Genomic DNA, 27,770 nt, shown 5'->3' with positions numbered 1-27,770 from the left:
GTGTCCAGTTTGCACATATAATTCATTTGAAGAAGACTTGATGATATATGTGTGCATAACTACACCGTGCTGGTTCATGTTTGGTGCAGGAGAATGTGTGATATAAAAACTTTAAACACGGATACTTTATTTAGCTATGAGCCACGTGGCTAGTGTTATTAAACTCATCGTGGAGCTCCGCGCTGAAACGATCATATGCACGCTCCGCGTGTATATCATAATAATCATATTTTTCATGTGTTCGTATTCAAACTCCAGCTCTGACCGCATCTCAAGCAAAATACAAACAACACGTACTGCTGTGCTGAGGGAAACATTCCCACGGCTCGCGTGTTTGAACGCAGCTAGAGCAGGCAGAGGTGAATGAACAGCACTTTTGTGACATTTGAAATCTCCGCTGTAATGCGATCTCACGCAAACATATTTTCCATTTGTGCTGGTAGATTACAGCAAAACAATCCACATGCACACAAACCTCTGCTCTGGTCGTGTCGCAGAAAAACACATTGTGTTGTAGCACTGAGAAAATGAGCACCAATGATATGCAGGGTTCCTACACATTTTCCATTTAAAAATTCCATACTTTTCCAGACTCAAATTTCCAGACCTCCTTGCAAACGATTTTCTGCCATTGGTAAGCCTCAGTCTCCTTTTCTATGTTTTCTCTGCTTCATGTTTTTAATATGGGTCTTACAGTCTTTTAGTGATTTTTAAATCAGTGTTTGATTGTTGAAATAAAGTTTTGTATTTAGTATTCACATCTAGGCCCTTCTCTTCTTAAAACTACGTTCCTGTGTGACTTCTGTTGCAGATAAATCTAAATTAATTAAAGTACTAATATATTCCCTGTTTAAAAGGGTGGCGTAGTGACTTTGTTTCCTTTTCTGACCATACCACTCACTACATAGGTGTAAATATTTAATTAGTTTAACATTCTAATAATTCGACACACATACTTCATAGATATCCTTCTCTGATTTATCCATTCTGTTCTGTTGTCAGTATTTGTTGGTATCAAAAAATTTCTATAGACTAGCCTACGAGTATGTGTAGCCTACACAAGCGCAGTATCAGTTTCCGTAATATTTTAGAAATGCATAAGTTTACAAACATCTGCAAAGTAAAAAGAGGTGTAAAAGGTGATGTGTACAAAGTAAAGTTTTGTAGGGGGGTCTGGGGGCATCCTCCCCAGGAGAAGATTTTTGTGATTTTAACATGTAAATGAAGCATTCTGGTGCAGTCTGACAACAACATAAATGGAAAAAACAAACATTTGCTTCAAGTAAAAAAAAATTTAAATAAATAAAAATGATAATAAATTATTGACAGCAGGGCTGAGCATTGACACAAATTTCACAATTGAATGCGATTTTGATTCAGAAGCTTGCGATTTGATTTTGATTTGATTACCTTCGATTCAATATTGATTCATTTGGGGCATACAGCTGGTACATCATTATAATATTAGGTTAAAACTACTTTCATATAGGCTAAATTACACATAAGGAAGTTTATATAAATTTTTAATGACAATTATTTTTCTACTTTTTTTTTTATTTAGGCTTAAAAACATTTAAATGGTGGCTGTCATGAAACAGATTTATACATTTAATATCGAAGCACATGTTAAGTACAAATACAATGAATATGCAATAGCCTATAGTGCATATATTTAGCAAAATGCTCCTCTCGAAGTTCATTTTTTAGCTGAATAATGAGTTTTTGGACATTGAACGGCTTTTCTGAGGTAGGCTACATGCTGTTTTATTGATGTCTTTCTGCAGTTGAAACAATGATTGATCGATTGCATGTGATACAGATTTCAGTAAGTTGTACTTTATCTTTCAACATACCTTCGGATGTTCAATCATGTTTATTTTGTGCTGTAACTAGTAAAGCGGAAGAGATGGTTGGTTCACGAGAGCTACAGCGATCTGTCACGCCACAGAGCACCAAGAAAGATCACGACTCACTCCAGTCTATGGGAAAGTAGCCCATTTTCGATTCTTGTGAGAATCTGAGACACGCAATCGCCCTGAAAAAAAACCTCTTTGGATCTACACGATTTACATAAATTATGTATTTTGATTCAAAAGAGCTAATTTCGCTGTAAAGTGATTAGTTTACAAGTATAATAAATTAGAAAACTGAATAGAGACAATAGTCTGGAAACACAAATATTTTTCCATACTTTTCCAGACCTGGAAATTACTCAAATCAAATTCCATACTTTTCCAAACTGCGTAGGAACCCTGGATATGTCTCTGAATGACAAGAGACCGAGGCGAGAGAAGTGATACTTCCTCATGCATAATACCGCAATTATAATCTTATACATACTACAGCACAGTGATTGGATTAAATGAGCTTTATGTCATGAATATATGTCGAAAATCACTCAAAACGGTCTACGTCAGCATGTTCGACCACGCCCATACTTGGGCCGAAAGTACACGATTATATCAGATTTTGTGGCGTTGCTCACTTATGAATAACATTAATGAGTACCTTTAGTGTTTTCAATGATGTGCAGCCTATAAAAATCTGTTTACATCTCAAAAAAAGTGTTTTGGGGTTTGATGACCCTTTAATATAACTCTGATTGTGTTCGGCTGAAAGAAGAAAATCACCTAGGATGGCTTGAGATTGGGGGTGGCAGGGCTATAGGGATAGTGTACAGTCAGCAGATTGTTATGCAAAAGAAACATCTTCAGGGTGATGAAACACCCCACTGCGAATTTATCCCACTTATTATATACAGCTACTTGCAAATAATTTAACAAAATATTATTTTGACATATTTTCTTACCTCAAGATGACTCGCAGCACCCGCTTGGTCTTATCAGTTGTAGCGGCTGTTGTCCTAGAATAATAGACCACTAGATGGCGCGATTGAAGAATCAGAATTGAGTGTTGCATGGAGCCCTGTAAAAATATAAATGAATGATGCTTGGTTTAGCACTAGGCATGGACAAGTTTGTGAAGTGACTGTCAATGCCAGATAAATGTAAAGCACTTCAAACATCACTACTACCAAAACTAAGACAAGAAAACACAAAAAGGCATATCCAGCCCTCGGATTCACCAGTGGGTAATGAATTGCGTGCCTCAAAATATTAACTTCTGACAGTATGAAGCAGAGCAAATTAAGAGACTTGCACATCCCGAACAGCCCACTGAAGTTGAGAAATTGTAGAACTGCATTGATTACAATGTTTTAAATAAATCCTACAGGATTTCATGTCTGAGAGTGTCTTTATGTGGGTGCATGCAGATGGGAAATATTTTTGTCTGCAAAAGAGGACCCGGCAGAAAAAGTTTGGGAACCACTGTAAAAGATAACTGGAGATAAACAAATCCTTAGGTTGTGCTAAAATTTCGCTCTCACTGACAAGGTTTTTCTGCTCATATTACATGGTGCAACTGAGGAAAAACTCCAAAGTAACCATACATGTACCGATAATGCTTTTGGAGGTTGTAAAGTGGGATTAAATTACACCTTGTGAAGCAGACATCAGCAGGGCTGCTGTTTAGAGGAAATACTTAAAAAGTACTTGAAGATAGTTGTTACACAAAATGAAACCCATGCCACAAACTGAAAATGTGCTTTTAGTTTTCTGAACAGGGTCTGCACTGTCACATAAGTTAGACCTTTTCCACCAACAGAGTACCAGCGCAGGCGTCTATGCCAATGACCAAATCTGACCTAGTTTGAAGCATACCTAGTAAAAATAAAGCAGTCCTGGGCTAGTAAAAATGCACCACCCTCTTAAAGAGGTCATAAGATGCTTTTTAATGTTTTTTTCCCCCTATAATGTGTAACGTAGGGGTGGGCGATATGTGCTTATTGCACTTCAACAGTTTAAAACCACTTGTTTTTTAACCTTAAATGCTTAAAAAAGCATGTAAACGATAAACTTTCGTGATCACGCAGAAAAACATTATCACGTGAGCTTAACCGCGATAGAGACAAAACTCCAAAATCACTACTGTTTGACAAATTTCTACCAGTATATACACATTTTAATGAAATCTGAGATATTTCTGTCCCTCCATAGACAGCTACACAACTACCGCTTTGATGCTTCAAAAAAATTCCTAAAAAGATTTTTAAAATATGAATTGGGCAGTTTAGTCCAAATTTTCTGAAGAGACTCGATCACTTGATGAAAAGATTTATGCTTTTATTCACATATAAACATTGATCAGCGATTATAAACAGAAGCGATCGAGTCTTTTCAGAAAATTTGGACTGAACCATTTGATTCATATGGATTATTTTTATGATCTCTTTATGAACTTTTTGAAGCGTCAGTGGCTATTGTGTGGATGACATTAAGGGCCAGATTTGCTAACAGCTTGCGTCAGCGCAAACCCTCTGTTAAAAAACTACTGTCGGGATTTACTAAAGACATGCAGTGCAAAATTAGCACTGAAAAGGCATGGACTGAGTTGTTTTTGCGGCTGATCTTATTGCAAATGCATTTGTAAGAGTTTCCCTTTCAGACGCAAAATCTATGGGAGGAGAGTATTTAAATTAATCACGCAACGCGATTTACTAATATTTGCGCTAGTCAATTTAATGGTATTTGAGCAATTATTTAACTCCCAAAAAAAGCATGTCTTAACCCATTTTGCATCATAGCTGCAATTGTTTCTGCTAGGAGGAGACACCGCAGAGAACAGAGGGCGTGTGGTAGAAGGGAGAAAATATTTTCCACTCGTATTAATTTATTTGGAATGCCATAGTATATCCGAACATATCGTTTGCCAAGCCATGCTGGCTATATTATATTATATTATATTATATTATATTATATTATATTATATTATATTATATTATATTATATTATATTATATTATATTATATATATATATATATATATATATATATATATATATATATCTATCTCTAGGCCAACGTGGCTTGGCAAACGATATTATATGTGTATACGTGTTTGTCAGATTATACATGTAATGCACCCTGCTTATTTGCATCCAAATGCTAATTTGCACTGATCTTGGTAGATTGCATTAGTCATTATGTAAATGATTTGTCTGTGTCTGTGTTCTTTAATTTGCGCATCAGCAGTAGATCACGCGCAAAACTTGCCACTCCCGTCGGCACATTTGTAGAATTGTGCTCTCACGCTAATTTGCCCTGTTTAGTAAATCTGGCCATAACTGTTTTAATAATTGCTTTAGAAGCCTTGGAAACTGTGTATGGTAAGGGGAGATATATTTCAGTCACACGCTTGAAGTGTTTGGCCAATCACAATTGATTGGGTCAGCTGGCCAATCAGAGCACTATGTACAAAACGTGAAAAATAATTTGTTTTGTGTTTTTTTTTGTGTGTGTGTATACAGTGCTTCCCACAGGTTTGAAATATACTTGCAGTGGTAGCCGCACGAAAAATCCTCCTATTACCCACGGCACAAAAATGGTCTACTACATGTGACAGACAAACAAATAATGTGTGATTTTTAACAGTATTTTTATTTATTGAAATTAATTTTAATTACATAGCATATTACATTTAATTACATACTAATAATATGCATTATTATGCATTGTAAATTATGCAAAATTACAGCATTTAAATGGTTCTCCTTTTCCTATGTTCTCCTTGCTGTCATATAGTGTCTTTCTCAGTGAATGGGACACAGATTTTACTAGTAAAATTTTTAAAACGAATAATATATGTGTCAAATAATGTTCTTAGTCTTTTCTTCCTGTGGGGGAGACTACAATAATTTACTGTGAATTAAATGGAAATCAAATTAAATACAATTTGTGTAACCAAAATATCAATAATGCACAAAAGAAAAAGAAAAAAACTTAGCGTGTGACTTAATTATAAACAAGCCCGAAATACAAAAGTACTCTTACTTTGAAACATCTGTACTATTGCAGGCTGATCCTTCAGATTCTTACAATCATCTAAAACATTTCATATAAAGGCCATAAAGTAGTCTTTGTAAGAATTCATCAACTTGAGTTCATTAGCAATCGCTTGGCATAAATCTGCGCTTTTCATTGATTGAGAATCACTTTGAAGCAGTCTGAAGCTCTGTTGCGCGAACTTGTAGAAATTGCAAAATGCAGCACCTGTGGAATGTCAGCGGGAGTAAACAGTTCTGACGCACACATAACGAGCAGGTACGAAACGACTAGTTAATCGATCGCGGGTGGTTTCATTATCTTGCGCGGATATAAAAGTATAAGAGGATAAAAATAATAAAAGCAAAAAAGTGTCTCCAATGTACTTGGGCGGCCGTTATTATTTGTGGGCAGCCCACCCAAGTAAAGTCTATGTGTGGGAAGCACTGTATATGAATATATATAAATAAATAAAAACAGCTGCCAAGTAACTCCTTAGCAAGAACAAAATGTCTTCAAATTATTCACTAAATCCAGAGATTTAAATATCACCAGTGAGGAGAAGTGAGAATTATGGCTAAACCAAAGTCCATTCAGAGAACGACTCCTTTCAAATCTTGTGTTACCCAGTACCTGTGGAGCACAGACAGTCCCGCATTAACAGCACTTGACCTTGGCATTATCATTTATTCTAATAGTAAATCAAACCCTGAATAAGGATTGTCTGCATAATTCACAATTTTCCTTTTAAAAGGTCAATGAAAGTCTGACAACCAAACCCGTTGTCATTACCAACCAAATTTCAGAGATGTTTTTCTGCACTCTCTTCATTGAGCTAGGCTATATGCATGCAAATTTATGAGAGTAGCCGGAAGATTGAGTGAACAAAACACAGGGACTTGTCTTATTTTCTTCCCACATAACAGTGTGAAGTGTATTGTCTATTATCATGAATTTCCCTTCACTGTAGGGAAATTCACAAATGTTTCATTATGGATTAGCTCTGCATTTCTATCAAAACTGTAATGTGTGTTTGGGTGAATCTCACTAAGATATGTTCAAGTCATATTTCACCTTAGTATCAAAAGGAAAAATCTATTCAGTTTTCTTTTTATAAAAAATGAAGTGCATTTTAAAGCTGCAGTCCATAAGTTTTGCTTCTTTGTCGCCATCTCTGTTTGAAACCTACAATTGCAGTTGTTTGCGGAATTATCTTTACGTGGGTTGTGCATATGTTTGCTGTCAATCACCACATCGGTCTGGATACTGTACTTCAGAATCACGGATTGTAGTCTTGGAATTATGACCAAAGTAAGAATTTTCACCTGAAAATGTAATCTGAACAAGTAACATGTCTGCCACTTTTGTTCTGACAAACTGAGGGGAAAAAAGCATTACAATAAATCACGCTGACAATGGTGATTAATCTAACAATGGCTTAGCTCGGATCACATCAAATCGTGCAAATTATTATTATTGTTATACTTTGTTCTCAAATTGTTAATGTTAACAACATCAGCATTGCGTGACTACATGTATTTAGTGTGTATTAGCGTTACCTGTAGAGTGTTTCTGTAGCCACTCCACAGTCCAAAGTCTTTTGCTTTTGACTACGGGTGAATCTCCTGTTGTCACTGATGATTGTCCTTTGGACCTTTCTGGATTACAATCCGCCATCAAAATGATAAGTTTAATTATTCCAGCTGCTGTGAGAAAAGGCTATAAATGATCCGCCACCTGCAGTGTCCTCACATGAAAAAGCCAACTAGCTGGGACTCGTTCTTATGCAAACTGACATGACGTAATGACGCAAAGATAAACGGTGGCATGCTCGAATTTCCAGCAGAAACCTACCAGTACCACTCTTATTAGAAAACATTATTACAAGCTTACTGTTGTGAATCAGGCAGAGGAAAGGAGATAGTTTTGAACACTGGCTGGTTATGTACTTGCTCAAAAAATGATTTTGTGTCATTTTTAACCAAAAACAGTTACGGACTGCAGCTTTAAGTAAGATTAAGATTTTTATTTATTATTTTGGAAAAAAGCTAATTAAAATAACCTTATCCCCAGATTCTCATTACTGTAAAGCAAAAGCAAAAAAAAAAAAAAAAAAAACTACTTATACTAAACACATGGTTATACTCTGGTACTTATTGTAAGTCTCATATATCCAGCTGTTAGTCAAACACGCAGTTTAACTGAGATCCAGTATTGCTGTGTGTCTATGAAAGTGTGTGTGGCAGCTCTCAGGTCTGCATCAGCTAATGAAACTGAAGGGGTCTAATTAAATGAGTAACACCCTCTATTAATTTTGATCTTGCTCTTCACACTCACCTGAACAATACAAAGCACTTTAACAGAGCTCTCATCCCCTCTCCAAGTGCTCTCACAATGGTGCTTTACTAGAGCAAAAAAGCCACACTTCACTAAAACAATACATTCAATGACATGTCTCCACATCAACCCAAAAGCACAAATGACATGTTAGAAAAAACAAAACAAGCATAAAAAAGAAAAAAGAAAATGCCTTTATTACCAATTAAAATATATTATACTATACTGTACTATACAGTGGAATCCCAAAGTCTATACACACACACTCAACCTCCACCAGTCAGTCGGCGGGCAACAGACATTTCCTGACTTTAACCATACCTCTGCTTTCACAGACTCATTTCAAAGGCTGTTTGCATCTCACCTCTGACAATTCTCTCCTATTTGACCCAGCAGGGCTCATGAGTGGGCTGTGCAATTACACAGCAGGGGAAGACATCATAAATAGCTGAGAGACATGGAGCCAATAAGAAAAGAAAAAAAATCCTATTTTCATTTCCATCAGCTCCAGACCAAACTACTGTTGCATCTGCTGTCTTTATCCATGCCTCAGGAAACAAAGCAGAGCACTGGAACCATTGGCAACAATGAGATGGATTCAGATCCAGGGACTGGAAAAATGCACTGGTGAGGAGCGAGAAGAAACCAGCAAGGATTTTAATAATTTATTAATAAACTAGTGTTTTTTGAGTCAACGTTGGCTGCAAAAATGAAGTGACTCATCTCAGCAGTAGAGTGGATGTGTCGAAATGCGCATTAAGTTAAACGTCATGCAGTAAGTGCTGTACAATTTATGCCATAAAACGGCATTTTAAACATGTAACGCTCAAGTTAAAAAAGTTCAACTCGCGTTTAATAACTTTGCTTTTTTTCCCACTCAACTGCATGCGTCTAATTTTTTTTCAACACAATAATATATTTCTGATTGAACAGCCGCTTAAGACTAGCGATGTGTTCTACGTCACACCAGAGCAGTTAATCAGGCGCGCCATGTGGTCGGATCATTTTCTTCTCAACGGTTATAATTCTTGTATTGTCAACATGTTTAATTGTAACATTTGCGAACATTTTTATTTAAAAACGCATTTTCCTGATAAAACAAAAACATTAAATACAAGTTAATCTGAAAATAATAAAAATAAAATAAAAAATAAAATAAAAAAACTTGGATATCCTATGTGCGTAATTATAGCAAATATTTATCTTGGATAACGTTAACGTTAGAGGGAGCAGCCATGTTAAGTGGCTAACGTTAGGCTACTACTTACACGTTTCAAATGATAAGACACATTTGATGTCGATGAAAGGTGAACATTTGAATTTCCTGCCTGCCATAATTACCACACGGACCAGCCATGTAAACAATCTGTCCGTCAGACTGCGTGACTTTGCCAAATCCTCTAGAGGGGTTTATTTTCTGCGACAAACCGATTCATTAAAACTTGGTCGACTACACCTCTTCTCGTCGACTAATGTTTAGTCAGCTATTAGGGGACAGGTCTATAAATCAGTGAGCTGATACAGCATTGCCTCTGAAAGACATAAGAAAAAAAATTGTGCATTTGTGCGTGATGTCTTCAGTTTGACATCCACAGCACTAACCCTAGCTCCATGTGCCTCGAGTGACATTTCAAGTCAAGAGTTGAGACTTTATCAATGGTGAAATTAAATCACTGCTCACCAGCTCCTTAACTTATACTGACATTACACATCTCAAAGTGAGCTTTTCGTTATTCTTTCTTTTTTATTATTACTCTAAGGGGTGCAGAGAAAATTATGGGTAAAGATGGGTAAAGATGGAGGTAGAAAGAGAGGGAATGGGATGGGCAAATGCTGAGATGCCTGCATGAGGATCACAACTCTAAACATTGCTTGCAGCAGTATTTCGGATTATAACTACGTAAGGAAATTGAAACGAGGATATATAAATAACTGACAAAAATAACTAATTAGATAATTTTAGATACTTTATCGGTGGTTCTCTGGAGGCCCCTACAAACTTCCAAAGGGGCCACAAGTATTTAAATCAATAAATTATTACAAAATTAAAAAAACTCTAAAATTGAAATGCTAAAAAAAAAAAAAAACAACCTAAAAAAATCCCCACTTTGAAAAAGCAGCTTTGTTGTAATTCTCAAAAGATTAACACCAATGTACTATGAACAACTAATTTAGCCTAGATTAATAATGCAAAACTTATTCATTGTTAGTTCATGAAGTTAATGAATTATGTACTGTAAAGAGTAGCTCCATTTTAACACACATTCATATTAGTGTTTACACGACAAGTCATTAGTTGACTAATCACCAAGCAGTTAATTTAGTTTTAATATAGCTTCATGTGTATATATTTAGAATTAGGTTTTTTTCCATATTTTTAGTTCACATGATAATTTTAGTTTAATTTTTAGTAATTTCATTATGTGCTTTTGTCATAGTATTCATATTTTATATTATATATATATATATATATATATATATATATATATATATATATATATATATATATATATATATATATATATATATATATATATATATATATATATATATATATATATATATATATATATATATATTGCTATTTAGGTTTAATATTTCAGTTTTAATTTGAGTTAGTTTTAGTTTTTTTATTTATTTCTACTTAATAATTTAAGTGCTTCAACTTTCTGTTCAAAATTTCAGTATATTGCCGAGGTAGCATTTCTAATTTTATGTTTTCAACTAATATTTATTATATTGTGTTTTCTTTCAGCTTTATTTCAATTAACAGAAATGTTTTTAATAGTTTTAGTTTGTCAACGATAATAACCGTCAACAGGTCAGTGTGTAAATGACTGAGTACACCATGCTTTTTCCTAGTTGATACACACCCAACACATTGACTAGTTCTCCTTGACCTAGTAATTCCATATAGAAAAAGAAACCGAGGAAAATGTCTGAAAGAAAGAGTCATGAGTAATCCATCATGAAGTCAAAGCGCTCTGCAGTTATCACAGGAAAAATATAGAGTTCTTAAATGTCAAAGTCAGAACTTTGTCTAATTAACATAACCCACCTGTAATTACATGAGTGACTTTAAAGCTCAGCTGATATGAAATGGCTTATAAAGCCAATAAATGAATATGGAATTAAAATGTGGATGTCAGAGACATTTGAATATAACACAACAGTTGACATTCTATGTTCCAGCGCCGCCTGATTAACCTGTCTGCAGGCGAAGCGCGCCCGTCATCGGACTTAATCGTTGCACTATATTGAGGTCTGCTGAAACATTATAAATGTCAGTGTTGACGCCAGACCACCAAATTTCCAAATTATGCTAATGAGAGATTGAGCATAATGCGGTGAACACAGGTCTGTCGATGACTCTTCTGTTCTTCAAATATCAAGAATTTTTCACATTTTTCATTGGTGTGTTCAGGTGAACCACAACTCACCTTTCTCCTCCATTTTTTTTTTTTTTTTTTTTTTTTACGATTCATTTTTGGCATTTTTGCCATTATTATAATAGGACGGTAAGAAAGGAAGCGAAATAGGAGAGAGAAGGGGACGGGATCGGGAAAGGTCAACAAGTCAGGACTCTAACTCGGATCGCCTGAAGCGGAAAAGTGCCATATGTCAGCATGCTTCCCACGAGGATATCTGCGCCAACCACCTTCCTCCTCCATGAGTTGAAAATGTGACCACACACAAATCCCTCAACACTGAGAGTTGTTTTGTTTCTTTAGGTTAGGGCCACTTTAACCCAAGTTTATCTCTCAATTAAATTACATGAAGAAATACAAAAAGAAAAATGTGTTAAGTTTGTAGTTTAATTTCCACAACTTTTCCTGTTTATTTTCCAGCAAAAGACACACATTAGGTGGCCTAAATGTACTTACTTAGCCATTTGATATACTTATAATATACATATATGGTGGTGCATTAGAATTACATTTAAAGTACTTGCATTTAATTGACATTTGTAGTTACACCCCTAACCATAACCCAGCCCCTATAATCCTAACCCTAAACCTACCCTTACTCCTAAACCTATCCATTAGCAGTAAATGTGGGAATTTTCCAGAACAACTGTGGTAGTTACAGTAATCTTGTAAGTATTTCATGTTAGTACACAGTAATTACTCCCATGACCATAATATATGATCAAACACCGCAATAATGGGGGATTATGAATCGGGATGCATTGATATTTAAATTTTGAAAAAGCAGATAATTATTGCCATGTTATAGGTGAGAACAGATATTAAAATTCTATAGTATTTAAGTATGAAAAATAAAACAATCATTTGTGAATTTAGAGAATTTAAGCATCACTACATTATAATGTACAGAATGAAAAATCTATTTTGAGATTTACTATAGATTACAGTATAAAAATAAATAAATGATTAAAAAAAAAAAAATCTTTATTAAAGGGATAGTTCACCCAAAAATGAAATTTGATGTTTTATCTGCTTACCCCCAGCGCATCCAAGATGTAGGTGACTTTGTTTCTTCAGTAGAACACAAATGATGATTTTTAACTCCAACCGCTGCCGTCTGTCAGTCAAATAATGCGTGTCAGTGGGAACTTAGTCTATAAGAGTAAAAAAAAAACAAAAACAAATGCACAGACAAATACAAATTAAACCCCTGCAGCTCGTGACGACACATTGATGTCCTAAGACACGAAATGATCAGTTTGTGCGAGAAACCAAACTGTATTTATATAATTTTTTACCCCTAAAACACCACTATGTCCAACTGCGTTCAGCATTCGCTTAGTGAGGTCTGATCGTGCTCTGACAACGGAAGTAATATCTCATACTCATTGAAGCAAAGCGCGAGAGATCACTTATGGCATCAGAACGCGTTTTCAGACCTCAGACACTGGATGTGCAGGGCAGTTGGACATAGTGGTGTTTAAGAGTTAAAAAATGATATAAATACTGTTCGGTTTCTCACACAAACTGATCGTTTCGTGTCTCAGGACATCGTGTCGTCACGAGCCGCATGGTTTAATTTGGATTTGTCTGTGCATGTTTTTTTTGTTTTTTTTTACTCATAGACTAAGTTCCCACTGACATGCATTATATGACTGACAGACGGCAACGTTTGGAATTAAAAAAATCATCATTTGTGTTCTACTGAAGAAACAAAGTCACCTACATCTTGGATGCCCTGGGGGTAAGCAGATAAACATCAAATTTTCATTTTTGGGTGAACTATCCCTTAAGCAGCTGATAATTGATATGGTACCAAGACACCCTGCATCCCTAGCCAACCTAAAAAGAATAAAGGATGAAATAATAAACTAATTAAGTATGGACAAGCGTGAAAATAACCCAGGATTAGGTTCACCCAAATGGATTGGATTAACAATTTTAAGTGTTGAAAACCCATGAGTCTTTTCCCTACTGTTCATAGCCTGCTTAAGCCAGATATAGTGCTCATTACAGCATAGGGCAATTCCAGCGAGTACAGAGCAGGGGAATGTGCGCGAGATCCAGCCAGGGAGAACGCGAGAGAGGATGAACTGTACTGCCTCGCAAGAGTAGCATAGTGATGCTGATATATCTGCGTGAAGCACAGAGTCAAGCCAAGAACAACAACAGATGGAGACTCCCATGCATGTGTGAAGTGACGTCATGTCTCTCTTATATTAGCCTGCCTAACTTACAAACCTCAGCGCTTTCCCTCTTCATCTGTCTCTCTGCACCGCTGGGCTCTTCGAAGGAGAAACAATAAGGTAGACGCAAACGGGTTCCAGGACCTATTCAACAGATGTTCCCACAGTCAGCATCTCAAAGACATTCCAAGCAATGAGAGGCAACACAGGACAAGCCACACAGCGTTAACCTACTAGTTTAATTAGAAAGAGCTCTCAGTAAACTAAAGCAAGACACGGACATATTGAGAATTATTATTCTGAAAGAATAAAGGTAGAAAAGAAAGAGCGTGACGAAAAGGAAGAGAGCAGGCAAGAGAAGATGTGGAATAAACAGAAAACAAATAAACTGTTTTCCAGGTTGACGCACCAGCAGTCAGGAACAAGACAGCTGCAGTATGGTTTGTTAAAAGAGTTTCGGGAAAAACTACAGCTTACAGCAGCTAGAGACACTGAGATATGTGAAGCAAAGCTTGAACAGAGACCACATAAAATGAAAGGTCTGTTCTAGCTTATCCACTTCAGCTCTCCTCAAACTAGAAGCCCACTACCTGATTTTCTCCACAGATTTTCAGTAGTTAGCTGTGTTGTCAAAAGTACCGACTTGGGTACCAAGTTGGTCCTGATATTTTAAAAATGTGACGATACCAGCATTTCCCCCTCGTATTTTGAGTGATGTTGATTAGATTCTGACAAACTTAAACACATCTGATTGGCCACTGTGTTTACGTGCTCAAAGGATAGGTCTGTGATTGGCTACAATGATCAATGCTTCAAAAACATGTTGTAAATAGACATTGTTGATGCTCTTCACCGATCCCCATCTATCAGCAGATCCGTCTATCACCTGATCCCTAATATATCCGCTGATGGATCTTGCCTGTTTTCAAACGCTCCCATGTGTATCTGTGTAAGCGCTCGGTGAAGAGCGTCAAAGATGTCTATTTACAACATGTTTTTGAAATGTTGATCATTGAAGCCAATCACAGACACATGTTGAGCCCGTGAACACAATGGCCAATCAATGGCCAATGTTGGTATCATCACATTTTTTACATTTTTGTACCAAAGTTGGTAATTTTGACAACACTAGCTTCATTTACTTAAACATCCAAATAACAAAGGTGGACATAAAACAAAAGTCAACATTAGCAATCCAAACAACTGAATTATTTGCCTTAAGTCAAATTTCATTAAAAACAACACATTACTATTTACTCTGCCAAGTCACTCCAAACACGTGTTTATTTGTTTTTTAAGATTCTTTCCCCATCTTTCCTTGAAACAAGGATGAAAAACAGAAAGAAACAAATTGGTTCAATCGATTATTGGCCATGCTTTATGGACAAGACACTTATGATGAGCTCTGATTCATCATGAATATTATTATGGTGGTCATCATTTATGGCAAAGAGCAGATTTAGGTAGCTCAGATAGATTGGTATATTAACATTATATCACTTGAAATTAGGCCTGGGCGATAAAACGGTATTGATGAATGAATGAATGAATGAATGAATGAATGAATGAATGAGGCATTTATATAGCGCATTCATATGTACTACTGAACACCCGAAGCGCTTTACAATCATATCAGGGGTCTCTCCTCATCCACCACCAGTGTGCAGCATCCACTTGGATGATGCGACGGCAGCCACAGTACAACGGCGCCAGTGCGCTCACCACACACCAGCTGAAGGTGGAGAGGAGAGAGAGTGAAAGAGCCAATTGGGGTTGGGGATTATTAGGAGGCCATGATTGGTAGGGCCTATGGAGGAAATTGATATTTATCGATGGTACATCTTAATTGATAATGATAGAAAAAGAAAAAAAACGTCCGATATAACTCTCGATTTAGTTTCACTTAAATGGATTAAAATGTAAATAGACATGAAGTTTGGTTGCACAAACAACTATCAAGCTTAGTTCAGTTGTGCAATCGGCACGTGAAATCAGAACACACAAACACATGAAAATAAGTGCTGTTCCTGCCAGTGATGAGGAGATTGTGAATAAAAAGTATGTATCAGCTCTGTGTGGCAGTTTCATGGTTTCCTTACGTCTTACAGTTGATCTACTTCAAAGTTCGTCTTGAGAGAGCAGTCATCATGTCATATTAACAGCTGCACAGTGTTTTCAACTACACAGTATCTTTATTTTTGTGTTACAAATATTCAAATTATCTCAGAAATACTGAGATAAAAGTTTAAAGTTCATATATAAGCACTAATATTTATGTTACTGATCAACATTAAGCAAATCAGTTTCTGAAAGAAACTTGGCGCTGAAAATGACGCATTTATCGATTACATTGTTTCAACACCAGGTGGCGACAAGTGAGTGTTGAAAGACAGATTCAACTTATTCTTTGAAATACACCGATTCATCCAGTAATGAAACTTGTATTTATTAATGAGTCATTGAATCATACATCCAAACAGATTTTTTAAAAATAATTAACTCAAATAAATCAAAAATTTTAAATATAGACTGCAGCAATTAATATTTTGTCAGAACCTCTTATTTCGTTTAGCTGTCATTCAGAATTGTGATCTTAGTTTGACAAAACAAAAAAGTTTCTCAATTTATCTAGAATTGTGCAGCTCTAAGTTTATTTAATGCTGATTTATTTATCTTTCTATAAAATATAAGAAAATTTGTTTACATTTTATTTTTTATTTAAAATTATTTGTTGTTTGCCTTAATTAAAAATCCATTGTTTAAATGGATTGGTACTGTCCTTTTTTCGAAAAAAGTATTACATTTTTTCTCAATAATTATCGATACCGAACAATATGAAACATTATATCGTGATCATTTTTTTAGCTCCATCACTCAGCCCTACTTGAAATATACAGTAATACATCGCAAAATACACAGGCACCAATACACCATCCTGTATTAACAGAAACAGGGATATTTTTTACAACATATGTAAGGCATCGTCCAAAATTTAGTTCATTATTCATGCAAAATAATGTGTTCAAATATGTGACAGGAAATCAGAAAGAAATCAGTAAGGTTAAAACGGATATGGTCTAATTATTAGGAGATGCCAACCATTGGAGAGGGTGTAACGGTCAACTTAAATCAGGTGTGCCTTGATAAGCAATTACATCATATCCTTGACATCATTTGATTTCTATCAACAATGAATTGTGCAACATTGAATCACTGCTTGCTGATAACATAGAAATGAACGAGAAGTGCCATAAACTGAATCCTACCCGTCTCAAAATTGTCTTTGACGTCTATTATAAAACAGCAATATTATCAGTGTAAACTCTAAAAATAGACAAAAATGTAATGTTTAATGGCAAATATGTCGAAGATTACTCGTTAGGCTGTAGATCCATTAAATGATCAGATGTTTCCCCACAAAAGCAGTTTATTCAACATAATGAAACTTCTCCTTCACTGACATCCATTCAAATAATCTGCCTTGTATTTATCCATGTATCACAGCATTACGCCTTTTTCGCCAACCTTGGAGTTTTGCCTTTAAGCGACTTTGGTTAAAACTAAACAGAGTTTGTGTTAGCATGTTGCTAAGCTGACAACACAAAGTAAGCATAAAAAAAGCACACAAGCATTGAGTAGAACGGTATATTTTAATGACATGCAAACTGACATACTGCTTTCTATGGCAATACCTTAATGAATGGAAAACATGTCTGCGTTTCCCAGAAGCTTTTCAGAGTATGTGATCAATGCAGAAGACATGCTTCAAGGATGATGGAAAGTGTTATGTGATGAAAAACATTTCATGACAGACATCGATCTCTCTACTAGATTTGAGTGGTTGAACTCGGTTGGCCTTTGTTATGAACCTCCTGACTGTGGGAGTAGTCAGACACGAGGGCAGGGCTGCGGGAGGCATCCCGATTCACCACTGTTCCCCTGCGGCGCTAAAACACCTCCTGGAAATGCCTTAGTTTCAGCAGTAATAAATGAGTGTCCATTTTACGATATCCAAAACATTTTCTCATGGAAGGAAGCAGATGAAGTGTGTAATTTATGTGTCACTCACAGAACCAAGCGGAAATGCAATCTGTTTGCTTGAGCGAACCAACTGTGCTGGACATAACAGCATTAGCAGTTAACATTAGCAAACAACAAACAGTTACAGCTGAAGATTAGTATGAAAAGTCAATTAGGAAAATGTAGTTTTTCCACATGCCTGGAAATCGATTCAAACCTGCTTCTTCCTACAGACTTGTGCATGATGCTTCTTCCATCAATCACTGTCACCGCTGTGATTCTTCATGATGGAAAACAGCAGAGGAAGCGGGACGCTGGCAAATCTGGACAGTCTCAGCCATGTCATGTTAGAGCTGAATGCCAGTAAGTCCCAGAAGAGCTCCATGTATGAATGCAGACAGAGCTCAGGGGCAAGTTTGAGTGGTTTCCTGTGTCTAAACCAAGCTCCTTCCGAAGAGGGAGGGGGATTCAGTCTCAAAGCAACTCTCTCACACTCTGGGAGGCTCAGTGGGCTTCTGTGCCAAGGCATGTAAATACAAATCCCATGCCGGGAGCCACAGTTCTGACTACACTGACCCTCTTTCATCAGCGCTATAATATCGCCAGCCAACTCCAAACCAGGAGTCATGGGGGAAATTTAATTTACAGTCGCTTCATATAGAAATCACCTCTGAACATACCTGAGAGACGACAGAGAATATTGGACATGGACACTTCTAATCCGGAATGGGGCTCTTTCATTTATTGCTTTTAGATGGTTTAGTTTATTCCCATACCTGCAGGCCAAAGCCAGCGCATTACCCTACCTCAATATTCAGTCACGAATTCAATGGGATTTCAAATGCTCCAAGCACAGAGAAAGCGGCAAGAAATCACACTTAAGTCATATATTTTATTGATGCAGATGCTGACTCCGTAACAAGGGATTGTGAGAAATCCAGCTTTAAGAGGCAGGAAGGTCTCATCCTCTTCTATGCACAGGACTAGCACAACTTTCTGATCCTGCAAAGTTTCTAAAGTCAAAGTTTTATTAAAACTCTGACAAGTCTGAGCAAACTGAAAACTTGCTCAAAAGAGATTCAATGCCTCTGCACCAGAAAGAAACCAACCCCCCCCCCACCCCCCCACCCCAAAAAAAATGTAAACACAAACACTTGAACTAAATTCAGTAGATGTCATTTTGAGAATAGCAGCCATTGAAGATAACCTCAAATGCCGAGGTGTAATGAACAGCCTGTTTGTCTGCTGTGTACACTAAAAATGAAGACTGTACAAATAGAGCTGCTATAGGTTAAGGAAGTTATCCTACAAAAGGTATGATAAAGCACATTCTTTCCAAAATGTCAGAAGTAAATTAAATAAATGTGAGTGGGTACATGTCAGCGCAAAGCTCACTGTCACAAAGCAATGGTATATAGGATGGTTGCCAATGGTGGTTCTGTGTGGTTGGTTGCTAGGTTGTTGCTTATTGGTCCAAGTCAAAAGTCTTACGGTATAGATAGGATCCCTCTTTTAATGTAAGTATGGGACTTTTATTCCTGTTTTACTGTCAAACACTTTTGGGATACACCGATTTGAAAATTCTGCCCGATACAGATAAACCGATAATTATTTGGCCGACAAAAGGAAAGTTCCATCAATTACAAAAATTCAATTCAGCTATAAAGCAGCTCTACACTCTAACTCAATTTAGTTCAATGTTGATTCAATTCAGCTCAATAACTGTCAATTAGGGATGGACGACATGACCTAAAATCAAAATATCGATTATTGAACGTTTTACCTCGATTATGATTAATGAATGATTTTTTTTTGTTTTTGTTCTCATAGTTCACTGACAAAAGGTTTTTCAATATGCTTGTCTATTAAAAGGTGGGATATTTTTTCTTAATGAAAGAGTGCTCCCACATAACTCACTTTCAGCAGTTATTTTATCAATGGTTTGTAACATTTCTTACAGATTTCTGCTCGTTGTAAATCAGATACAGATCAATTAAAAGTGTGCGATCATCATGTGATGTGCAGCTACTTTCTGTATGAGTGTTCGTATGCCACAACGCATCGGCGCTATATGATATAGCTCAATATAAGGATGCATATCCGATGGTCTAAAAGTCGCATGAATGTTTAAACTGGCAAGCCTTAAAACACATAGGCTTGACCTAGTTTAGTGAGGACGCAAGTCAAACTGATCTCACCTCGGGGCTTGCCGCTTACGCACTGTCTGTGTGTTGACTCGCTGTTTGAGTTTGCCTCCGTGTTGCTTCCATGTCGCTGACTGGACGGAGTGTGGTCACATGACTACACATGTGGTAGTATGTTTTTAAGGGGAAAGTATTAACAGGATTAAAAAAACGAAATAACAGACATGGGAAAATTGCATCGATTAAAGGTTCTGAATTTCGATTTCGATTACTTTTCGGTTAATCATCCAGCCCTAATTCATATTATTCAAAATTTTGTATTTATCTCCTTCTGCTTGGAGACTGGGATAAACCATGGCAAACTCAGTTTAGAAAAGGTAGGGTTGTAATCTATCCGGCATGCTGAAACATGAAGGTATAGCTGCTGTTTAAGCAGCAGTAGGCAACTGGCTTATCAATGGCCAATTTTGTCTAAATATTTAAAAATAAGACATTAAAAAGTAAAATCATAGTGAACTGGACACAATCAACATTGAACCGACTTTAGCTGAATAATGACACGGTCTTTCTTAGAGCTGATTTATAGCAGAATTAAATTCAGTTTGTGTCATTGATCAATATCTTCCTGTTTATTACTGTAAAGCTGTTATGAAACAATCCGATATTTAAGTAGCACTTTATACAAAAAGGTGACTTGACTTAAGTTGAAATAATTCTAATAATCGGCCGATGTATTGTGCAACCCTACAAAAGCTCAATTCAACACACACCTACCTTTAACAAGTGGCATAACAAAAAACAACACTGTTTAAAATTTAGGGTTAGAGGTTTTTTGTTTTTCTTAAAAGGGCAATAGTAATGGATGTTTCCTGCATTAGAAACCACCAGTAATTACTATGCATTGTAGTAATGGGACGTCCAGCTGCTAGCACTGGGTTGGTCGGAGGACAGATTATAGCTGAGGTGGCTCTTTCAGTTCCTCTGAGTGATTTCATTTTCTACTGCTGCGGGGTGGGGGTGTGTCCACACAGGCGTATTATCCAATCAGCACAACTGCCAGGAACCACTCAAGCCTGAATTAACCTTGGAAATGCTCCTAATACTCTTCATGCAACAGGCAAAATAGGGTAAAAGTCAACGTTTACTCAACTTCATTTAGTTCTGAATCGATTTTTTATTTTTTTTTTTAAGGAGAAATTCTTAACATGCACTGCATCATCTTATTAGTTCTGCTCTTATTGGTTTTTAATTACGTTTACTTTTAAAAATATTAGAATCTGTATTTTTTACTTTTTATTTTTCATTTTATTACTTAAATCAGCTTTTATTATGTATCTTTTTTTTTTTTTTTTTTTAAATCCTTTTCATGTAAAATACTTTGAATTACCATTGTGTATAAAATGTGCTATATAAATAAACTTTCCTTGCCTAATGTCCTGGCTCATGTTGTCCATTCAGTGAAAGTAGATAGCATTTCTTTTTTTACTGTCAAGCTCCAAAAGGACAATTCAACACTATATAATGTACAGTATGTTCAAGTTATATGCAATGTTTCAATATGAAGAAGTAATGTTGCAGTTGTTCATGTTCATTTTCTTCATTTTAAATATTTTCATGTTTAAGTGAACTATTCTTTTAACAGTGTTTTGACACAAATCTGAACTCTATCCACTGCCACAACTCCAGATACTTTATTTAGTGTAGGTGTCAACTACAGGTCAACTTCATGTTTCTTCATAAGGAGAGTGAACGGAAAACTACTAATGGAAATGCCAATACTCGACTATGTCAGCTGGATAACTTAAGACATCTGCTGCACCTGTAACATAAGCTCCAGGGCAACACTGACAGAAATAGGCCATTCTGTCCATGCATGTGAACTAAATACGATCTCATATAAAAAAGGTATCCAAACCACTGTGACCTTTCACTGAATGACGAGGCTTACAAAACCCAACTCTTAAAGGGTAATTTGCAGTACTCAGGAACAAGAGATATTAATTATAGCTCCATGAAAATGTCCATTGGGGACAAAAATAGTAAAAGTGCTGATGTCTGGAGGAAAAAACAAGTGAGATATTGAACAAAGGACAGGAAGAGGAAAGGCAGGGATGAGTCAATGAACAGCCTGCCGTGAGCTGGCAGCTTATTGAAGTGATGTTTCGCAACGGTGAAAAAGCAAATGACACATCACGATTTGGGTTCTTTACATGCTATGGCTAAAATTTTGCTTCATTTTCTCTTAAAGTAATAATTCCCTCCACCAAAAAATGTGATTCTGTCATCATTTACTCATGCCAATCCAGACTAGCAATGTCAATTTACATAAACTCCCATAATCGATCATTATTTAAGGGTATGTTTACATGACAATGTCGTAAGTTTTTTCTTTGCATAAATGACTACTGTCAAAATGATCCCCGTTTACACGGATCTGTGACTTGAAACCCATTTTAAAAACGTTTGCGTTTTCAGCCCCCAAAACCCCAAAAATGAATGGCCAAAATGCATAAAAAGTTTAGTTTTTAGTTGAAAAGCACAATGCGTTGATCATTGTAGACAATCACAGACATGTTGAGTAAATGAACACAAAGACCTAATCAGGGGTGTTTACGAATCTGCGCTCAACAACGCCTCACATTTTTAAAATTTCAATACCGACTTAGTATCATGGTCAGTACTTTTGAAAACACTAGTTTCGAAATAAATATGGCTTGAAGACATTAAAGGGTTAGTTCACCCAAAAATGAAAATTCTGTCATTTATTACTCACCCTCATGCCGTTCCACACCTGTAAGACCTTCGTTGATCTTCAGAACACAAATTAAGATATTTTAGTTGAAATCCGATAGCTCTGTGAGGCATCCATAGGGATCAATGGACACTTCCTCTCTCAAGATCCATAAAGGTACTAAAAACATATTCAAGTCGGTTCATGCGAGTACAGTGGTTCAATATTAATATTATAAAGCGACGAGAATATTTTTGGAGCGCCAAAAAAAACTAAATAACGACTTATTTAGTGATGGCCGATTTCAAAACACTGCTTCATGAAGATTCAGAGCACAAATGAATCAGTGTATCGAATCTGCTGTTGGCAGTTTGACATGCGATCCGAATCATGATTCGATACATTGATTCATTTATGCTCCGATGCTTCATGTAGCAGAGTTTTGAAATCGGCCATCACTAAATAAGTCGTTGTTTTGGGTTTTTTTTGGCGCTCCAAAAATATTTTCGTCGCTTTATTGACTGTCGATTAATTTTATCTATTAAATTATCAACAACAATTAATCGATCATCAGTTAAACGTTAGCATCCCGTCCAAACCCATCTGACTTCCTTTCATCTGCTCTGTTTTATCAGTAAAAGTAGACTGGGGTTGTCAAACTCCAAAATAAGATATTTTATTGGTGAGGTTTTTTTGTCATTTTGGAGCTTGATAGCCCCAGTTGTCTTTCACTTTCATTATATAAAACAGAACGGCCAGGATACGCTTCAACAAAAAACACTTCAAAAAGTAAGTGTTCCACAGAAGAAAGTCATGCTGGTTTGAATCGACATGAGGGTGAGTAAATGATAGGCCTAGGATAAGATCAGTGATTAATCAATTTTAACCAATCTTCATTTTGATGAGCTGATATCTATTCTTATCTTAATCCTACAAGAATCTATCTTTTAGTCAATGCTGTTTTCAGTCGACGTGTGAATAAAACTTCACTAAACATTATATGTAGCATGCCTCCCATCCAATAATCGCAATAAACACTGCGCTCTGTCTTTTGACATGAGAAAGTCTTAGCTTTCAAATTCGGTCAGCTTTATCACAAAATTCATACAATAAATAGCATTTTGCTGCTATTTAATGTCGCTGCTATCACATCAGTTCAAGCGAAGCGGCAGTGCATGTAAAATAAATAAATAAATATAAAGCATAAAAAAAATCAATAGTTTGTAAATCAGAATCAAATTGATTTGTGAAATGTGTGTCAATACTCAGCTATACTAAATGATGACAGAATGTAACTTTTTTGGGGGTGTACTGTCCCTTTAACAATGCATAATCATCAAGCTGGAAGGCATGTAATGCTGTACACATGCAAACAGAACTGCTGAAATATGGAGCGTTAAGAAATTTCCTTGATGACCAGCAGCACTCTTCTTCAGATGAAATGAGTGCAGGAAAAGATCATTAAAATAAGTAGATCAGTTGGACCCGATGTTGACTGGAAAGCTGAGGCCTACAGGACTCTTTATGACTCAAGTATTGAAGCAGTGGGCTACAGCCACCTGCCATTGTTAGATCTAGAGCACTAAGCTCTTTCTAGCAGCTGGTGTGTGTGTAGTCAGGCCGAATGTGTGGTGAGGATTACCGCTCCCGGCTTCACTTAACACCGCAGGCAAAAACAAGCACAGGTAAGAAGAAACAAGAGAGGAAGAACAGGAACATGTTGAAGACTTGAGCTCCCTGGAAAGCCAGTTGTCCTCATAAAGAACAGTCTGACTTCTTGGACACTGATTCCATGTGACATCTGAGAGCTGCAGAAATGATATAGTTTGATAACACAGTTATAAGAAACATGTTTTCTTCCTAATGTATGAAAAACATGTCCGTTATAGGAGCAATGATGTTCCTAATGACCTAATAATACAGAGAAATGGGGTGTAAATACATGATTTTTTAACCCTCTAGTGCTCTTCAGCCATTTTTGACAGAAAAAAAATTAATGTTAGAATTTTTTACTCGAAATGGTACTGAACTTGTTAAAGATTTTGGCACTTGGTCCTAAAAAAAAAAAATAATAATTGCCACACTTGTACTCCTCACGGTCAAGAATAACCGCATTGGAAATGAATAGGAAACTAATTTCATCTAGCGGAAATGTTTTGTGCTGCACCAAAACAAAATATTAATAAAAGCTCATTTCTTGAGATATCAAAACACAACTTGGAACACAACTTATGGCTTTGATTTGCTTGCAGTTTTAGAGTGAAACATGTTTTTTTGAAAATACATGTTTCATATAATATTATGAAAAATGCACAAAAATACAATTTTCAAACAATAAATGTAAAATTCTATAACTTTAAGTTCACTTTTTAAAGCTTTTTCACTTCAGCAATAATCTTCCAAGTGTCGTCTTTAAAAAGAGACCAAACTTAAGTCTGTGCTCAAAAGCATTCAAGATTAAGGAAAATTTAATTTTCAGGTCTATGCTCAAGAAGTGAATAAAAGGTATTATAACTACTGCATAAATATAAAAAAAAATAATAAAATAAAATCCCCTACGAATACAAAATAATAAATAAACATTTAGTTAGTTAAAAACAACATTTATTTCACTGAAAAAAACATCATTTTTGACCGCCATGCGAAAAGAGCACCAGAGGGTTAACAAATTATGCATAATTCAATAATTGTATCAATTAATTTGGGCTAAATTAAATCTGGATCATTATAAAATACTTTTTATAATATGCTTCCTAAATATGCATTTAAAAAATATTATAATGTATAATACTGTATATTTTAAAAAACACATTTATAAAAATCTAAAAACTATATTTTGGATCATAAATGAAACATATTATTACTGCGATAAATATCAATTCAATTCAATTCTGTAATCAATGTCTTTTAACACCCCATGAAATTTATTCAATTCAATTCACATTTATTTGTATACCGCTTTTAACAATACCTATCATTGTAAAAGTAGCTTTACAGAAATTCCTTGTTTTCTACATTACAATCAAGAGTAATCTGTTATCAGGTGACCGTGTCAAAGTAATGTCCATATGTCAGAAATGTACAGTTCTAAGACAGATCATGCAGTTAGCTAATGTCATGTATTCATTTAAGCAGAAACAATGAGCACGTTAAAGCAACGATTCCATATACAATGATTTATGTCAGCTTTGACATCATAAACACCAACACTGAGAATGAAATCATTCTTTAAGGTTCAGCAGGTACAGAAAAAAGCACATTTAAAGGCAGAGGAATTTAATTTCAGGGTAAATTTCGGAATTGAAAACATGTACACGGCTCTCTCCCTTCTCTAAAGCACTGACCTTTGCGAGACATTTCAGCTGCTTATTCGGTCATTATGGGCAAATGGGTGATTTCATTACCTTTAAGCGAGATTCTCCAAGCACTGTTTGAAAATGGATGAAGGTAGAGAACAGAAAGTGCCACGAAAGAGACAGATGAGGAAAGAATCAGTAACCTGTGTCTGTAGCACTGAAAAAAGGTGCAGGCTATGTTGCAGGTCATGGATAATTGGATTCAAGCAACAAACATAAAAACAGACCTGACAGGCTGACAATGGGAGCATGCAAGCGGAGGGTAAATTTGCACAAGAACTGAATGCTGGTTACTGAGGAGCGTTCCACCAGCATGGGAGCTCGGCCAAGCACAGGAATGTTTTCACACAATCCTCACGACTCTCGCTCCCTCCCGCTCAAAAAAAGATCTGAGCGAATTCCAGAGGAGCTTCCAAAACACTGCAACATGTAGGTCGTTTCTCAGCACAGAAAGTCCTTGCAGTCTGTTTCAGTGATAGCAAAATGAGGTTTTAAAATAATTCAAATATTTCGAAGAAAGAACTTGTTGCATTCAAGGGCACCGGAGTCTCACATCTTATCTTAACCAACAACCATGGTAATCCAAAGCAGTACAAAGAATAATGTTACTGATAAATACAACAACGCCTTTTTTTAAGATAACTTTGATGGAAGATTGTTCATGCAGGTTTGAATAAGATTACAGTGAAAACCAAAATCAGCTAAGAATTTGTGCCATCTAAAAATGCAGATGCACAAAAGCTTTGGCATTTCTGATGAAAATCACAGGTGCAATGCATACTTCCAATAGAGTGAAAACAACTGTTCACGCCATCTAAATAAAACCATTCAAATGTTTGCTTTAAAAATGACTGTCTGCTAGCTTTTCTAAATGAAAGGCTGTGCAGTGTGTGGGCAAACGCTGATGAATAGAGTGTATCTGAAATTCTAAACCAATTTGGACTACCAAGGTCATCTTCAACAGCCCTGCTTTGTGCTGTTTTTAAAGGAAATGAAAAAAGAAAAAAAAACATGATTCCTGCCCTGAATTGAGTATGTGTGTTGAAGGTGACAATCTGGAAAAGGGCTGCAAAACAAAAAACAAAAAAAACATTGTATTTGTTTTGACAAATATTGATGATTTGAACTGCAATATGAGGTTCATTTAACATCTCATATTGCTTCTGCTTAGATATGAGGGCAAACAAGGCGTAAAATCACATTGAAAGCGCTGTTTCATTAAACTTCGCTTTAAACTGAATCCATTTTTGGAACTGAGTTTAACTGCATATTAAAGCTGCACTCCGTAACTTTTTTGGGGTTAAAAATGACCCAAAATCAATCTGTGAGCAAGTACATAACCAGCCTGTGTTCAAAATAATCTCCTTACCTTAGCCCAATTCACAACGGTAAGCTTATAATAATGTTTTATAATTCGGGTGGTTCTGCGCAGGAAAGGGTTTGCGTGGGAAATTCGAGCATGCCGCCGTTCATCTTTGCGTCATCACGTCACGTCTGTTTACATAAAGAAGGAGTTCCAGCTAGTAGGCTATATCGCATGTGAGGCGGATCATTTATAGCCTTTTCTCACAGCAGCTGCAATAATTAAACATCATTTTGATGGTGGATTGTATTTCAAATGACATCCATCTTATTATGAGATTCAAAAAATAAATACTGTTTTGGCGCTGTTTAATGTGGCGTGAGA

At 36.1% G+C, this 27,770-nt stretch overlaps 1 protein-coding gene across 11 annotated transcripts in view; it reads right to left on the bottom strand.

Moving 5' to 3' along the window:
* Positions 1–27,770, bottom strand: part of tjap1 (tight junction associated protein 1 (peripheral)) — a 149,202-nt gene that overhangs the window by 110,138 nt on the left and 11,294 nt on the right. For 5 of the 11 annotated variants that reach the window (XM_067386792.1, XM_067386788.1, XM_067386791.1 and 2 more), the window contains exon 2: positions 2,810–2,925. Coding sequence is in view for 4 of the 11 variants with exons in the window: in XM_067386788.1 (XP_067242889.1) it covers positions 2,810–2,919 (110 nt within the window). In the remaining 7 variants the exon portion in view is untranslated. Of the gene's footprint in view, positions 1–2,809; positions 2,929–7,440; positions 7,725–13,887; positions 14,403–24,369; positions 24,536–27,770 lie in introns of those variants that run through there. The other 6 variants (XM_067386789.1, XM_067386787.1, XM_067386790.1 and 3 more) reach the window with 6 other exon arrangements.

The sequence above is a fragment of the Chanodichthys erythropterus genome, chromosome 5 (genome assembly GCF_024489055.1).
Source record: "Chanodichthys erythropterus isolate Z2021 chromosome 5, ASM2448905v1, whole genome shotgun sequence".
In the NCBI taxonomy this organism is placed as follows: Eukaryota; Metazoa; Chordata; class Actinopteri; order Cypriniformes; family Xenocyprididae; genus Chanodichthys; species Chanodichthys erythropterus.
Note: the sequence above shows the minus strand (reverse complement) of the source record. Positions and strands in the feature narration are given on the sequence as shown.